This window comes from Spea bombifrons, chromosome 4, assembly GCF_027358695.1.
Source record: "Spea bombifrons isolate aSpeBom1 chromosome 4, aSpeBom1.2.pri, whole genome shotgun sequence".
NCBI lineage: Eukaryota > Metazoa > Chordata > Amphibia > Anura > Pelobatidae > Spea > Spea bombifrons.
Genome location: NC_071090.1, coordinates 49,139,214 through 49,157,356, shown reverse-complemented (window position 1 = coordinate 49,157,356; position 18,143 = coordinate 49,139,214). Strand labels below are relative to the sequence as shown.

The following is an 18,143-nucleotide window of genomic DNA, read 5'->3' as shown; positions in this document are numbered from 1 at the left end:
CCTTTATAGTGAGGCGGGAAATGGGTATTTGTAAAAATAAAGATGTCCTGTGCATGTCTAGCCCCCAAAATAGTTGAAAGTGGCACAGAATAGGGGTGGCAAAACACAGCTTCCACACTCCGAGGTTCATGACACTGACCCAGAAGGTCACACAGTTTGCTGCATATCTGATATACACTCTTTGGGAGTCTAACCATACTCATGGTCATTTTCTAGTAGTATGTAAGGAAAGCTCTCTGTGGTCACAACAGTATTCTAGTAGGGATATCTGCAAAATGTTGACCTACCATGACTGGACCAGGGATTATTGATCTATGGAACCTACATCACATGATGGATGAAAAGGTCCAAGATGTGACATAGCAAACATTAACATCGTAATAACATATTTTTAAACAGATAACATGTGCTTTCTTAATTGACACATCAGTTTATCAGAACCAGGGTTCTAAAACTCATGATATCCCAAACTCCAAACAAGCATCTCAATTAGCAATTCACTGAACTACTTGTTTTCAGGCAAGAATACCATAATTCCTGATCTGTGTTTGGCCTTCGAGAGCTGGAGATGTGCACTCCTGCTTTAAGCAGAAACTGTACAACATTCACAAAATCATCTCGCATCTAAGTGCGTTATACACAACATTTTACAAATTGTATTAGACTTTGCATTGAATTTGCATTTCAATATTTATCATTTAAAAGTATCCCCTAAAGCAAGCATACTCTTAACAGCAGACTGGATTTAGTTATTTCAGAAATGTTCTATCTGTAGAAGACATTGAAATGTAATTCTATCTTAGAATAAATAGATAAATGCTGAACTGTGTGTGTATGTGTGTGTGTGTTGAAATCTATATTTCAGTGAAGCAATTGACTGCCTCGACTAGCTTTATTGATCTGAATGTATTTTACGCGACTGAAAAGTTGCTTACAACAGGATCCGCTGCGATCTGAGGTATGCCAACTAATATCAGTGTGTTGACACAATGGGTGGTGGAAGCTCTGACATAGTAGGCAGTTTTAGTTCTGTAAATATAAACATGGTGCAAACTTTGGGTTTTCTGTTTTCCAAGAATTGCCTGGATTAAATTTGAATATTTGTATGTGCAATATATGCTATCCATACTAATTAGGCTGAAATTTATATGAAATTCGAAGGCCAGCGTCCACAACTGTACTGTCAAAGTACATAGAATGTTTGTAATGGACTCTACAATTAATAATCAGGGCTGGATTTCCTACTAAGCACATAATATACACATACCAAGAGCACTGTGATGGGGTTTAACACAAGCCCCATCTAGTAAAACTCAAGACCCTTTGACCACCTGCCAGAGCCCCCACAATGTTGCTTTAATGTTTTTAGTGGGGACCTTTAGGGATGTGTGGAGAGGGCAACTGGTCTGTTTCTAAAGATCCATTTTTACTATTTTGTTTCAGAATCTCACCACTGGTGGTAATATTTCAGTTTAAGACTACAATTAATCAGAATGAATAAAAAAAAGATTCATATGATTAAATAGGAACGATAATACCATAGCAACTGGCAATATGGCAACTCAATAACTTTATTAGTCAGCATAAATCAAAGCTTGTGTATAGAATCATGTCACACACTTTTTTATGTATGTGTAAATATACATTTATATGCAGGCTTTGAAAAATTACATTAAAAAATATGGCCAACAAAAAAAAGGTGTTTAGCGTTTCTAAATATAAACTTGACATTCCAATCTGCTCTGATCAGAGATAAAATTCATTCTTTCTATATCCAATGTTTTATTTTTTGCAACAATGTCTGTTTACGTGGAGACATTTAACCTCCAGCCATACAATTCCTATGCTGTTCAATTCCGAGCGTTTGGTTCATCACATGATTTTCCTTTTGGATCATTTTACTATCCCCAGGTATCATACACAAGCTTCATTTCTTTTAACTTTCCTTTTTTTCTACTGCTATTAAAGTGCCTAAAGGGAACACTTGATCAAAGGCCTCAGCTACTCTTCTGTTGATCTTAGCACTTTCTCCTTAATGAAAATGGAAAAGCATGCCTTTTCAAGAGTGTTATATTTGAAGTTTTTGATCTACCAATCACAGTAAGTGAGCAGAAAAAAAGGCAAAGCCTGCACTTTGTTTTATTCTATAGGTGCCTCGCCCATTTAGTCTTTTGAGCTTAATTCTCTTCTCCATGTCGGTAAGGTGGGGCACTTGAGAGTTATCTCATCGTATGCTTAGTTTTCTCTGCCTTAGCTCAGTTTTATTTTCAATATGGTTTAGATACATATGTTTTAATTAGTTCATGGAATAGTCTTTGTGGGCTTTCATGAACTGGTGGCAAGGTGAAATCTAATGGTCATTAGATGGAACCCAATCAGTACTTGTTTACCACAGGCACAGATTATACATTTGTTGCATGGTTGTAACTCTGAATGCATCATCTACAGTCTTAAAGAACAAGAAGATACCGGTGTGGCCTAACAGGATGAGCTAGTCACAGAAAACAAAAAAAAAACAAAAAACATATCATTAATTTAATGTAATGCAACACTGCATAAAGAAAGACCATTTTAGAATAACAGAATCCATAGCATGCAAATCAAAACTACTGCAGAATAATATATTGCTTTTAAAACATTTTTTTTATTTACTAATGAATTTTAATTAACCAAACTTAATTATATAAAATGGTGATGCCACTTACCTGACAATCCACCGACATCCATCTTTTTTAGGTTCTTTGCCTCTAGAATAACAACTGTCAGTTTGCCAGCCGTGGGTACATAACGGAGGGAGAAGCAGATGTCACCCAGTTTCTCTTGCTGAGAAAACATATCAAACAGTAAATCAATGAGGACGTTGGGAATTAAATGCTTTTTAATAGTGATTATCATTATAGATAGATTCCTTTTCCACGAAAATTTACATGATTACATTTATAGTCAATAGACTGTTTTTACCTAGATCTACATAATGGCCAATAATGCATCCTTCTTTGGAATGTAGACTTAGATCACTTTTCTTGTATTGTTTTGTAAGTTTTGTTTAAAGCAATAGAAATTCTGGAATTCACAAGCCAGTTCCCCTTCTTGAGAATGAACCTCGAACATATGTTACATATATAAGTAAAATCATCAGGTACATAATGTACATAATGTAATTAACCCCATTTTCAGCCCATAATAGTTTTTCAACTTTCCCATAGTTTAAAGCTACTATAAATGCCAAAGAAGTTGCAGAAGATATTTGTATACATATTTGATGGAATTGTTCCTCTCATGAAAAAGAGTTTTTTTCAAATAAGTATGTTATAGGCCTCTCTGGATTCAAAAATGTTATGAAGTAGAGAGTAAAGGTCTCTGGTGATCTAATTAGCTCACATAGGTATCTGGTGGATACCATGACATACACTTCATCTGGCCCTGTAAATATATATTATTTATGTGGGTACATTTCTTTGATCATTAAATTATAATTTTAATGTAGTCTTTGATGATTCCTTACATGCTAATCACAGACACAGCATTAGCCTTCTCTTTAAGAGTATTTAACTGACACTAAGCTATGGTAACTTCTCCCTAACACGATCTAGAAGATTGTGATTACACTCAACAAATTGATTTCTACATGATCAAGTTTTATTGTGTTACACTGAAACAAATAAACATTATTTTAATGGAAATCAGAAGCCAATGATATTTATCTTTAAACTTAAGTACATCATCAATGGACAATAACAAAAGATAAATATACAAGTGCTCTGTTGCAAAGATGTACAATATATAAATGGCAACTGCCACCCAAGACTGATCCAAAATTATTCACAAAAGGCCTGTCCAGGTCGGATCAGCCTTTTGTGAACAATTTTGGACCGGCCCAGGGAGGCAGGAACAAAGTGGTGTCACAAAAAGCGATGTGACATGACCCTGCAGAAAAAGCGAAGTGAGGAAGTGAGGGAGTGAGAGAGGGGGTAAGTATGTGTATGAGTATATGTATGTCCGTATGTATGTATACATTTTTGTATGCGACGATGAATGTGTATATGTAAGCCAGCATGGATGTGCATGTGTAAGTGTGTGTGAGCATAAACGTGTATGTGTAAGTGTTTCTGTGTGAGCATGAATGTGAGGATGTTAAATGTCCACTGAACATGATATATCAACATTTACAATATTTGCATTATTAGTAATCAGTGTTTATATACAATAATTATTATTTGCAAATAATAATCTATATAAATAATATTTTATATTCATAAATAAATCTCAAAGTAGAACATGTGCTAATTTTAATTCTCATATCAAAACTGTCCCATGTAAAAAATGTAAAAACTATTCTAAACCTCATATGGTTAAATGCAGGGATTTGATTTGTTACAATGACATTTTATTAATATTCATGCGTAGTGTCTTTGTCGGCAATCTCATTGGCCAGTTTACAATCAGCTTCATTAAATTACAGAGGCACACAAAAGATTCTAGGAATAAAGTCTTATTGTTCATAGTTCCTCCCTTACTACCTCTGTTCAAGTACTCAAAGTAGAGAATGATGGGAGTGGCGTTATCATCTCATAATATCTATTCAACAAATCTCAAAAGCACAACATGAAACTGATTATTCATTTGTGTTCCAGAATAAAATTAATCACAAAATGCAGATGCTAAAATACAGTGTGTCCAAACTGCAGTCCTGACACTGACCTAGTTACATAAAGAAAATGAAATGGAAATGGAAAAAATGTGATTCACATCTTTAATATTCAGAACACGTACATGAAAGCATCAACTATTTTGGCTTATTATTTGATTTCAACTCTGTAGTACTCACAAAACATGCATATAACTCTACAGGATATCATATTCACATTTGTCTTTAGCAGGTCACAAATGAGACTGTAATTGGGTTCATCAGCTAGGTAATCCAAATGTACTTAATCATGCAAATTAAATTTGACGCCCTAGAAATGTCAGTAAAAAGAGTCTCAAATAAAAAAAAACCAAGAACTCAACATCAGAGTTTTGTGTAATATGGTAGTATGCAACAAATACGACTGGCTTTCCTCGTTAAAGATAAACAGATGTTTGGAATAATTTAAGTTCTGGTCTTGGTAAACAGGACATACAAACACACACAGACACATCATCACCATGAGATTCTGTCTGCAAAACTATTCTATTTTATACACACAATACCTTCTAGCTAAGATGACATGATGTGCTTTACGTGATTTTAATAAAAAAGAGAAGCCAATACATTACACTTGTTGATGGCACTCCAATATGACATCTATGACTGTGACTTCCAAATAGCCCAAAATACTATGCTAAGATGTTATAAGGAAATACTATATAATAATTAACACCAATTATGTCAACAGAGTTTGCCAGAAAGGAGTGAATGCCCTCATTTTCAAGTATGAGGTCTGAAGTCTGAATTTGGGTCATTTTGGATGCTATTCATCTGAAAGTGGAATGTTGGAGTGATGCACGGAAGTCAAATAAAAAACAGTTGAGTGTAATTGTAATATAAAACTACCCTAAGCTCTTAGATAGTAAAATAGTGAATTTTCATTCCATTACTACTTAAAAATGATTTTATAAAAAGAACCCAGGGGCTGATGTAGCACCGTGTTTAATTAATGCTATTTCAGAAACTGTTCGGAAAAAGTTATTCATTTGCCGCTTATTTCATACAACGGCATATTGCGACCAATATATATTTTGAAAGTTCTGGACTGTGTACAGCAAAGGTCTACAAAATATCTACGAAGCAAAATTATCCCCTCACACCACTGCACTTAAATATCAACTTAACTACGTCTCAGCAGAAGATTTCTATTTGGCAGAAATTTGAAGGTGCTTTATAAACACTGTCATTTAGGTTTTATGAAAAAGCTACTTCATTGTCATTAGTTGAAAAAGACGGTGCATTCATCTGTCTCTCTGCCTCTAAAAAGCTATGGTTGAAAACACCAGAGATTAGACTCCAGAGAAATGTTCTTTTATTCATGAATAGGGGTCGTAGTGTCAAATATCACATGTATTGGTTCAAAGAAAATGTTAGACACTAAAAAGGAAAGAAAAACAAGGGAAAAGGGAAAGGAATAAATTCTTTGAAATAATACAAAAATGGGATATCTCAAGGAATGACATTTAAGGGCACTCTACCACTAATGTCTTCAACTTGCGGCAGTTCTATTGATCCCAACCCACTCCATTTTACATCTTGGCTTTTTCTGCGCTTCTGCTTGATCATATTTCTAAATGTCACTCACGTTTATGTGGGCCATTGCACAAAACAAAATTAATTTAACTCAGAACAGAATGTTAATATTATTACTTTTGACAGCATGGAACACTTATTAACTATAGCTTGTCAAAAAAGCTTTTCCGTGACCGAATTAAACATTGAGCCAAAACATAATGTATGCTGAAGCTGTACTCTTTTCGAAATTACGAGATGTGGCAAGACACTAAAGCACACAGCTCTTCCGTAATTACAGAGAAATAATGTGGCTATTGTGTGATTGTACTGAGGAGTGGTTATCTTTGTCCAGTTATGATGGGAAATGAGAATGCACAATGCAGCAGCTTGCATGGAAAATAATCAACCTTGGATAAGGAGAGGGGTAATGACCAGGAATGGAAGACAATATCAGAATGTGTTTTCCTTTTCATGTAAATACTAGAAACTCATAGCTCCAGTTTTTTTCATACCCCTTGAATATATGTATTGTATGGAGCTCTGCGTAGATTGTTGGCGCTATATAAATAAAAGATAATAATAAATTACTTCCATGCCTGTAAGTCAGCTACTTTCAAAAATAAATCTCTCCTAGGAGTCAGGAGCACTCTTTGATAGACAAAGCAAGTCCATGTTAATATATCTTCTGTCAATGTTTTTATGGCGTAATATGCTTTATTGTTTTGGTAATTAAAAACTCAGTCTGCGAGAAACTGATCCTGGAAATCTGGGTTTTATACAATGTCCATCTCATGGGCTACTGCCATTGGTTGGCTCTTTAAAGGGGTTAAAAAACATTAGTGACATTTACTGTGGAAAATAAAAAAATACTAAGCTACAAATTATTTGTCACTGCCTTCCTCGTGTTCATCACTGTGCCTAGACTGTCCACACGTTTTGCTTTCTATGCACCTTACAGGGGCGTAACTAGAAGCCTCAGGGCCCCGATATGAGAATCTGTTAAGGCCCCCCCACCCCCAACCCAATCTACTCCCTTCTCACACCATCTCCCCCCTCTCCCCCCTTCTCAGGCTATCTACCCCCTCTCCCTCCCTTCTCACAATCTACCCTCTCCCTACCCCCTTCTCATTATCCACCCTCTCCCCCTCTTACTATCTACCCCCTTCTCACTATCTACCCTCTCCCAACCCCCTTCTCCCTATCTACCCTCTACCTACCTACCCTCTCCGTACCCCCCTTTGTAGGTCACTTACCGTGCAGTCCTGTGGTGGGGGCGCAAGGCCTCTGCCTCGCTGCTCTGCCGCGGTGCACACGGCTTCACTGCTTCACCCGAGACAGACGCCTCACGCTCCCACCACTGCAGTCGTGGCCTTGCTGAGGCAGTGGCGGAACTACCGGGGTTGCAACCCCTGCAACCCCAGTAGTTCTGCCACTGGCACCTTAGGCATAGGCATATTTAATCATAGACATGTAATCGTTTGTATGTAACATAAATTATATGTGAATTAATGAATTAATAAGTTTAATATTTCCATGCTATCTTCCCAACAAAAGAGGGATAAACCCGTTTAGCACTGTGCATCTCTCTAGCAGCGACATGGAAAACCAGATACAAAGTACAAAGTGGAGAGCTGCATCATAGTTCTTTCAAAGTAAAGTAAGGCTGTAGAGAACATTCTGTGCTGCAATATGATAAAATACACACAACAACACACACATTTTATTGACTTTACTTTGGCTCTTAAAGTAATTGTTTGTCTGCTTCTTCTTCAATAATAACAGCCTAGACATAGCTTTTCGGATTTGCTTTTAGCAAAGAACGTCAGGGCTTTGTGCCTGGCCAATGGGAAGTGTATGTTATTTTAAAGATTTTGTGAGTTTTCCTTTCTAACAAATAATATTTTTCCATAATGTTATCAGCCAGAAAAAATAGCTGGTTCCAAAAACCTAACAAATGTCAGCTAAGACAATTATCTGTCTTAAATTAATGTTTTTGTTAGGGGCAAAAAGGGAGTCTAATAATACACAATGATATTATGTATCTGGCCAATAGAAATTAATTTCACTCAATAGCCAAATATTATGGATTTACAGATTAACTCTTGAATTTTAAAAATATATACAATTATTAATGCTGTAATCTCAATATTTAGTGAGTATACATTTTATAAATAGCTAATTTATGATGAGTATAATCTAAGGGTTCTTTTCAACTTTTCAGACCTCAATATAAACACCTTAATATCCTTTTTTTTCAGTGGAATCATCAGCTACATCTAATACCATAACATAAATAAGGGAATATATTCCCACTCCAACATATAAACTCTATTCTATTCTGTTACACCACACAGAATAAACCAAATCAAAGAATATGTCTGTACTGGCATTATTAAAAAAATAATTACATTGAATTATCTAAATGAAATCAATGCTTTCAGTGCAGACAGACAGAATTATGTCCACATATATGCCAAACCAAACAGTAAAAAGTAACTAAAAGTAAATATTTTTTTTAAAAAAGTCTCTCCCCTCCTTAGCTTTTTTAGACAACTGTCTGCTTTTACATAAATGTCAAATGCACATGGAGCCCATGAAAGTGACATTACACATATAGAGAATGACAGGCATGTATAGTAACTTACATTCCATAATAATTCTAAAGAAGTTATTAATGACTAGGTTAGCTCAGAAACTGACAGGAATGATTGTATGTATAATTTCATCTTTCCTGATGCATACTTCCAACTGCTAGTTGTCATATTAAAGTACAGCTAGGGAGTTCTGAAGGTGCAGATCAGGTGAGGTTTTTTTGGCACATGTCAAAAGGGGCATTACACAGTTAAACCTGATTTCCTTTTCTGCAGATGCCTTCATATGGAAATCTATAAATAGTTGGTATATGTGTATAAATACATACAGAATAACATATAAATAAAAAACTCCAAATAATTATAAATGAGAACAGTACTGTTTTCTATTGGTGCTTTTAACTGACCCATACATAAATCTAGACAAAGAAAGCTAATAATGAAGATACTTAATGCGTATTGTACAGGCTTTTGTTGAACTAAATCCATTAGTAGCTGACATTTTTTAAGCTAGGTATGTTGGTATAAAATAATACAGTCTTAAGGATTAAAATGATAATGTGTCCAAGGTAAGTGCGTAATAGCCAAATTAAAAAGATGTATTGAACACATAATAGATCTTAATTAACTACTGAATTACCCTTAAGTGACTTAATCCTGCTGAGCCCAGTACCTATGTATCAGCATTATTGAACATACTGATGAAAAACACAAAATAAAATGTGCAAATATATAATTTTGCCTTGTGAAATAAAATGTATGGGGAAAGACATGTTATTGTAAATCTGATTTGCTGCAATTAGTGTATACGTTTATTCTTTGTATTCATGTAAGGTTTGTGTCACTTAACAAAACATCAGCGTGGTCTGGGCAGACATTTCATTTGCAGCCATTGTGTTCTTTATGGCAATGGCTCCTGTTGTGCTTATGACACTTGGTTAATGGACTGAAATATAATAAACATAGTGGTGTCGTTATAATTGGCACCTGCAGTCATAGAACAATGTAGAGTTGTTATATATAGCCCAATGGAAATAACGTAACTTGTGTTATATGGGTTTACATTTGTCGTCTGAAACAGCCAGGGGAAACTGAGTAAGGATTAAAAGAATAAATATTCTAGCCAGATAAAAAAAGGATCTTTAGCTCTACTGGCCGGTACCTTGTATTTTTTATAAACAGGCAAGCTAGTAATTATGCCTTTGCTGCGTAATGTAACTGTACACAACTGGGTTTATTCTCCAAAGGGAGAGTTGTGGTTTCAGCTCCCTCAGTTCACTAATCATTATGAAGGGCCAACAGTAAGGTTCTTCAGCAAAAATGGCCCAAAATAATACATAATTTAATGGGTAAGGAGACTAAACATGATTTAACTATACATTGGACAGGCCCAGCCAAGCTCTTCCTATAGCAGAAGCTCACTTGGATTGCACATTCATATTTAAAGCAAATTCATTTTACATTGGTCTTGTAAAAGAACACGATCTTTTTAAAGTTAGTGAATTTTTAAGGAGCTCATAACTAGTGGATATATTAGGCACAAATACATATAGACATAGTGGTGTATCCAGTCCACTAACCTGGGGATTACCAGGAATTTTGTTTAATCTTTTAAAATGACTTTTGATTCCTAAACAATTTATTTTTAAAGTCCTGATTAATTTATTTTCCTAATATAAAGCTCAATGGTCGACTCATTGATTGCATTTCAGATAAAATAGTAACGGATGTAGCAATCATTTTTCATCAGCAGCAGCCAATATATCTGATGGCATATGTTCGATTTCTCTCGCAGACCCCCAAAATCTCCCTGTAACTAGCATATTTTTTATTATAAATATCCAGTACAAGCAGGTCACATATTTATTGCAGTGAATGGTTTAGCCAGGAATGTTTCTTACTATGGCTCAAGAAACAGTGTTTATAATCTCTAACGTTCAAATTAAAGAGATTTGAGAACATGTCTCTGAATGGAGCTATTTATTTTAATGATTGCAATACCACAGAGCATTCAATGAAAGTGGAAGCAATCATTTAGTCTGCATACTTTTTCTTATAGTAGTCAACATGTGAATGTTTTGAGCATAGTATTAATTTTATTTAGCATGCTATCTTTTTAAAACCTTAATAAAAAAAGGGTTAATATCTTACTAAGCAAGGGTTTTAAATTACCCTTCACCTTTTAGTGGGCCTATGCTAAGAAAAAAATGGGGATTAATTAACAAAAGTGTTGGTGCTCCTGCCACCATTGTAACCAGTCATATAACGACAATTTGCTGGTAGCTGGAAATGTCAAATTATGCATTTTTATTTTTATTAAATCCCCCCTTACCCAAATGATATCTGTATTAACATTATAATGGGTTCTTTGAATAATACCTGGGACCGAATCCTTTGGCCTGCTGTCAAGGCCCTGAGCTGCTATGACTGTAGAGAGTTGCTACTAAGATGAAAGATTGAGTGGAATTTAGTGTTAAAAATGTGTTAAAAAAACTCCACCATTCTTATATTTTTCCCATTATTTTGTAATGAAACATTGAAGCAGGCCCATCTTTCCACAAAGGGAAACACTAAGTCAATGATTCCACTCTTTGGTGAGACAATCCATCCTCACGTTCATTCGGAGGTACATTTGAAAATGGTGTTCCAGGGTCGATTCAGTTCTGACAAAATGCCCCATAAAGCCTCATTAACAAAAAAAAATGCTTTTTAAATTACCTGAAGTAGCTTAATATGAATTATTTACATGTAAATAAATATTAATTAAAAATGTACCTTTCTAAAACACTGCAACCTACTGTCCCGTTTGTAACCCGTTTTGACCACTTGAAATCTCACGTGAGAAAGTTAGGGCTGAATGCAGGTCCTGCAAGCCAGGAGATGGGGGTACAACTGCATACAGATGATTCTGATGAATCCCTCCATGCATTTGCAGTGGAAAATTATCATTATTATCTTTAAGAGTGACACTCAGCTATCATAGTAAGAACAGGAGGTGCCGTACGGCTATTAGCAATAAGTCTGAGGCCAGTGAAGGATGTAAGAAAATGAAACAAAAAAAAGTATATATAGGATAAAAAAGAATGAGATCCATTTCCAAAAGTCCTTGGTAACAAATGAAACAAAAGCCCTTAATATAGCAAGGTTTTTATTGAAGGTATCACAAGGAAGAGATCAGATGGCACATTTTACCCCTTTCATGTTCTAGTGTTGCAAGAAGACTTAAGAAAACATCAGGAGACCCACAAAATAAAATAGTGATAGAAATTCTCCTACCTCCTCTTTCTCAGCACTCAGCAGGTCGCGCCATTCTTCAGTAACATGGCCAAAATCTACTGTGTTCATGGGTACTTTCACTTCCCCAATGACGTCATGCTTGGAGAACCGATCAAAGTCATACACTGTCAACACCAATGTTTTTCCACCCAGTTCAGAGTAGGGCACCTTTAAAAGGAAAAATACAATAATTGTGATTGGATTCTTTATTTCATATAATCCTCCAGAGTGACTAAATACATTGTTTCATTCAACTGCAGTAATATGCTCCATCGCTCGCAGTGGACTTCTAACATCAATGACTAAACAGAATATTTATTGTTCTGCAGACTATGGTATGATTTACAAATGAGTGTAGTGACCAGAAAATATTTGGAAAAAATGTTCTTGTTAATATTATTATATATCCAATGATTATACCACCAACAGTTTGTATGGTAATAGGATACCAGACATAAAAAGTATTGTATATAAATTAAAATAATAAAACCATCAGGTGATAAATATTTTGTTAAATTATTATTATCTTATTGTTGGCATTTAAGCTTAGCTCAGTAAAATACATTGGCATGCCTTGTGCCTGACAATTTATTAACACTGTAGCAGGTGCAGAGGAAGAACAGTTCTGCTTTCATTTCCAATTGCTGTTATAATAGCAGACCAAAATCTGTCCATTAATTTGTTTGATCTGCCCAAAGCTGCATAGGACTACCATGGTATAAAATAATTCAGTAACTTGTAAAATCTAGTATATTATTTCTTCAGAGTTGCTAGAATCACGTTCATTTACTGACTTAGAGGGGAAAAAAATTACAATCCACATTTTAATTCCAAAACTATTGTTAATGATGATGATGCCATATGTTATGATATCATTGCAGCTAATGGGATGACTCATTTGGGATGACTCATCTGAGAGCTGCGTTATCTAATAATGATCTCACATTATTTGTGCCTATTTTCTTTTGTTGTTTTTGGCTGTCATTTGTATTTCTAATGTTGCAAAAAAGTATTCTATTGTTATTTATGTGCAAATAAATAATGTGAATCTGCTTGCCCCAGCCACAATCTGGGAACACTGAATTCTATACCTACAATGTGCAATGTCAGTAGCTAAAAAAACTCTAATTTTAGTATCCCAAGTGCCATGGCACTTAGAAGAAATATAACGTCAACCACGTGTCAAGTAATAAATTGAATCCTGGGGGTTCAGTTATGTTTAGTTGGAAATAAGGTAATAGAGCATTTTGTTAACTTAATGGCTTTTTCAATAGTCAAGAAAATAGGTAATCCCCTTTGGAGAGTCACCTAAATGTCACTTTCAAAATGTTTAGGCATTAAACAATGGGAAATGTTACCCTTGATTCTACAATGCATAATAAAGACTGCCGCCTTAGATTTACTAATCATTTATGAATTCATTGACTAAAATATATAATTCATTCTAGCTCTGTATGCTTGCTAATATTGACCTTTTTAAATGTGTTAGCCTTCATTATAGCACAAGTAAAAACCTTAGCTAACTGGAATTGTGTTTATTCAGAATGGAACTGTGCATGAATTGATGAATTTTGTTATCTGAACAATAAACATACAAATGATTTAGAACTTTTGTATATTAGCAATATATTTAAATCCTTTCTTTTATATGTTAGTATTAGTATTAAATAGATGTTTAAATTTCATGTCCGTCGTTGTACCATATATCTAGAACTCAAACAATAATATTTCTGCCCATGCAAATCAGTAGAATCAATACCGTATTTGTTCGATTACAACCCTGATTATAAGAAGACCCCCCCAAAATTTGAATAATTATTTAGGAAAAAAAAGAACAATTTAAATGTAAACAATTTTTTCATATTTGATAAAAACTATGATTGAGAAACATTTATTTCTTGTTTTTATTTCCTTTTATTTGCCAACCTCCCCCCCCAGTTATGCACATCTGCCCCCAGTTATACACATCTGCCCCCCCACCATGTAGACAACCTCCGCTGCTACCTGATACTTCCGCCTGGGCTTCTATGACTGAGCACCGGAAGGTCATGTCACGCTGGGTCTCCGTTATAGAAGCCCCGGCGGAAGTAGCGGGCAGCAGCAGTGAAGGTTGTCTGCGCGCATCGCACAGACCTTCACAGGCTGCCAGAGAGGAGGATCCAGGTGCCCTGCAGTGCTGCAGGGGATCCTCCTCTCTGGCAGTCGGTAACGCGCACAGACAACCTCAGCTGCTGTTGGCTGGCACTTTCGCTGGGGCTTTTAGGATGGAGCACCGGAAGGGCATGTCACGCCAGTACTCGGTCATAGAAGCCCTAGTGGAAGTGCCGGGTAGTAGCAAATGTCTGTGCGCATTGCTCAGACCTTCACCAGCTGCCAGAGAGGAGGATCCAGATTTCCCTGAAAAAAAACTTGTCTTGTATTCAAGCAAATACGGTAATACCCAAATTTATAGTACAATTTCTCCAATAACTGATTTGTGTTGTTTTTTGTTTCTTTTTCTTTTTTGCATGACAGGAAACCTACCAATAGCAATATTCTTACTTCTGACAGTGCGGCAGCGTGCTATAGCTAAAGGTTGGTGCTTGTATTTTCAGGTTACTGGCTCTCCACTGGGGAAAAAGATAGAATTCTCCAGGAAGTAAGCATTGGAAAGTAACTTTTTAGTGACTCTCTATAGCTAACAATTATGCATAATCATTTTCTGCAGAGTAAAAAAAAAGTTGCCAATAAAATTTTAAGATTAAGTAACAACCCTACGAATTATGAAAGAATACCAAATCGAATAGAAGGAACTAGTAACTCAGGCCCAGAAAGCCTTTCTAGCCCATATGCATCTGATCTGCCGGGAGATGCAGCATATGGCCAGAGTCTGGGAATGCACGGATGCACTTTACCAGAGCATAACCATGAAAATTACCACCACACATGTCCAGCCGCCGGCTGCACCTATGTCATCAGGCGGTTGCTGATCTTAAAGTGCCAAAGCCACCTTGTGTTCCCCAGTCTGGCCCTGTACTCATTCTAAAACTATTAGTTTACATGAGAAGTAAACTAGTGTCTGTGGGTTTTATGGCACACTAGCAATTCACCTCAAACTTGAAAAAAACTCTTTCATATCTGGAATTACTATTGTAAAGTGGCAAAACATCATTTTTTAATGCTTGCTAGAAAAGCAGAACATCATAGAAATGCTCCTTATTAAAACACTCATTTAATTCCCACTGTTTCTAGATATTTAGAGTTGCCACAGAGTGTTTATTTTTGGTAAAATAGTACAATTATTTCTTTTGTTTCCATTCTCTTTATTTAAATTATTCAATGCTGAAGACAGAAAAGAAGGCCGAGAATGGTTCAATGCACTTTTAATAGTTCTATACCATTTCTGGAATTACTGTGTTGCGTGGTTATATAGCCACTGAATGTTATCATGACTGCATTAGATTTATTGAAAAGTCTTGGCTTTGCATTTGTATAAACCAATACACACTGCTTATTTACTAGCGTTATTTTATCACAGGCTTAATTATAGAAACTGAAGGCTTTTGTAGATTTGTTTTTAGCTAAGATGCGTACGTCGTATTCTTTGGCCTTAGCAACACTAAACACCTGTTTTATAAAACATAGACAATATTCTACACAATTTTCATGTCAACTAATGTCACATGTAGATAACACATCAAAAATTGTGACAATCTATATGAATGAAATTAAAATATTTTAATACTACACCATATTGTCCTTTGCATGGCAAACTTTATTTGACAGGCAGAAACAAACTGCTTCATCAGGCAGAGAAGGACCTGCTTGCCAATATTAAGGTTAACGACTTTGCTTCATTACAAGTTATGCACTATATACTTTTTAAACCGTCTACTTAGTAGCTAATGTAAAGGGAAAACTTCATTTTCTTCTCTTTTTTTGCATATATTTTTGTGATTATCATTTCTGCGTTCTTGTTTATATATAAAGAACTTCTATTATCGTAGTAGATAAAATGCAGAATTATTTACCCTGCTGAATTGTGGTAAACAAAATAATATCTGAGTCTTAATCTCCTCAGTCGACTAATGAATGAGTTTTAAAGCTGTGCCATACGGCAATCAAAATAAAGTGTCAGTCCCTTTCTAAAAAGCTGCCAAATTCCACATGGTAAACCTCAGATGATAAAAATAAGGAAAATTGACATTGTTATACTAGCTAATATAAGGAAACTAGACAAAATAGCTAAAAAGAGTTAATGTAGTTATATCAATTTTCCATATTTTGTCATGTTAAAACCAGCTTTTGTCGTCTAGGTTTCACCTGTGTAGGCTTATCATATGAAATCTGGCAGCCTTTCAGAAATGGACTGACACTTCATTTGCTGATTGCCATATGGCACAGCTTACAGAAAATTAAGTCTGGTGGAAAAGCCACTTCAAAGATCTCTTCACGTTTTAAAATAAATCTGACTTCTCGGATTTAAAACCAAAGCTACATACTTCATTGCACACAGAATTTCAGATAACAAAGTTTGATTTTCCTTGTTCTCAGGCCATAAAAAGGGAGGTTGACCAGTTGACACTGTTCTCTCCTGGCTTACTTCCTACCTCTCTGATCATACCTTCAGCGTCTCTGTCTCCGGTAACACTGTCCCTTCCCTTCTCAGCCGTGGTACCCCAAGGCTCTGTTCTACGTCCCCTTCTGTTCTCTCTTTACACTACCTCACTTGGCAAACTAATTTTATCCTTTGACTTTTAATACCACCTGTATGCTAATGACACCCAGATCTATCTATCCTCTCCTGATCTCTCTCCTTCTGTCTTAGATCATGTAACTAACTGTCTCGCATCTGTCTCTACCCGGATGTCTACCTCAATCTTTCCAAAACCGAACTTCTCATCTTCCGTCCTCCCAGTGCTAGGATTCCCTCATCAGTTTCCCTTAATGTTAATGGTGCTATCATCTCCCCGTCTCCTCATGCTCACTGTCTTGGTGTTACCCTTGACTCTGACTTCTCGTTCACCCCCACATTCAGTCTGTCTTTAAAAACTGCCATCTCCATCTCAAAAACATTGTCCACATCCGTCCCTTCCTAACACAGGATGCCACTAGGGCTCTTGTTCATGCCCTCATTATCTCCCACCTTGATTATTGTAACTGTGTCTTAGCTGGTCTCCCTCTTACCTGTCTCATCCCTCTACAGTCCACCATGAATGCTGCTGCCAGACTTATGTTTCTCTCCCATCGCTTTACTCTCCGCTCTCTATCATTCTCTTAATTGGCTGCCTTTGCATTTCAGGAGTCCTTTCAAAGCCCTTCAGAGAGGTTCCCCTACCTAGATCTCATCACTCATCTCTTAATATACTCCTAACCTGTCTCTCCACTCATGCAGTGATCTCCTTATATCCTCTCCTATGATTTCTAGCTCTCATGCACACTTACAAGATTTCTCAAGGGCTTCCCCTATCCTCTAAATTGCCCCCCCCGAGCCTATCCATCTTTCCCCCTGCCTTCGGTACTTCAACAAATCCCTCAAGACCCGCTTCTTTAAGGACACTTACAACATTGCACATAAACGCCGTCCCATATTCCTTTAACCTTTCCTAGTTCCTTTCCTGCTTATAATAATGCAGCTAGTTTATACCACTAGAAGTGAGTATAACAACATGTCCAACACACTTAAAGGCTTAACTCTACTTTAATTTTTTTAAGTGATAGAGGTTAATACAGTATGGAATGTAAACATGCATGTGGCAGGCACATGGCTATCCTGAATCTAAGACTAAACAGGAAAAACAGGCAGAGCAGATTGGTCGAATAGTTCTTATCTGCCGACTAATTCTATGTTTCTATTGTTGGTGCTTGAATTTTCAGAAAACACTATGTATCACCTGATGTACACCACATTTTCTGCATCTGCCAGACAGCTGCCAGTAAGCACACATCTGTGTCTATTAGGTGAGACAAGAAGCGCTGTATTTTTCTTTCACTGCTCCTTCACTAGAGTAAATCAGTAGAAAGGATCTAGTATGAACCTCTCTTGATGTTGGGATTCTCTCACTACAGGACCAGTGAGTGACAGATGCGGC

At 36.2% G+C, this 18,143-nt stretch overlaps 1 protein-coding gene across 2 annotated transcripts in view; it reads right to left on the bottom strand.

The window, feature by feature from the left end:
• The window catches only part of SYT1 (synaptotagmin 1), a 71,016-nt gene that overhangs the window by 25,189 nt on the left and 27,684 nt on the right, over window positions 1–18,143 (bottom strand). For both annotated transcript variants that reach the window (XM_053462018.1, XM_053462019.1), the window contains exons 5-6: window positions 12,073–12,240; window positions 2,706–2,823 (exon numbers count right to left, since the gene is read on the bottom strand). In XM_053462018.1, coding sequence (XP_053317993.1) covers window positions 2,706–2,823; window positions 12,073–12,240 — 286 coding nt within the window. The remainder of the gene's footprint in view (window positions 1–2,705; window positions 2,824–12,072; window positions 12,241–18,143) is intronic.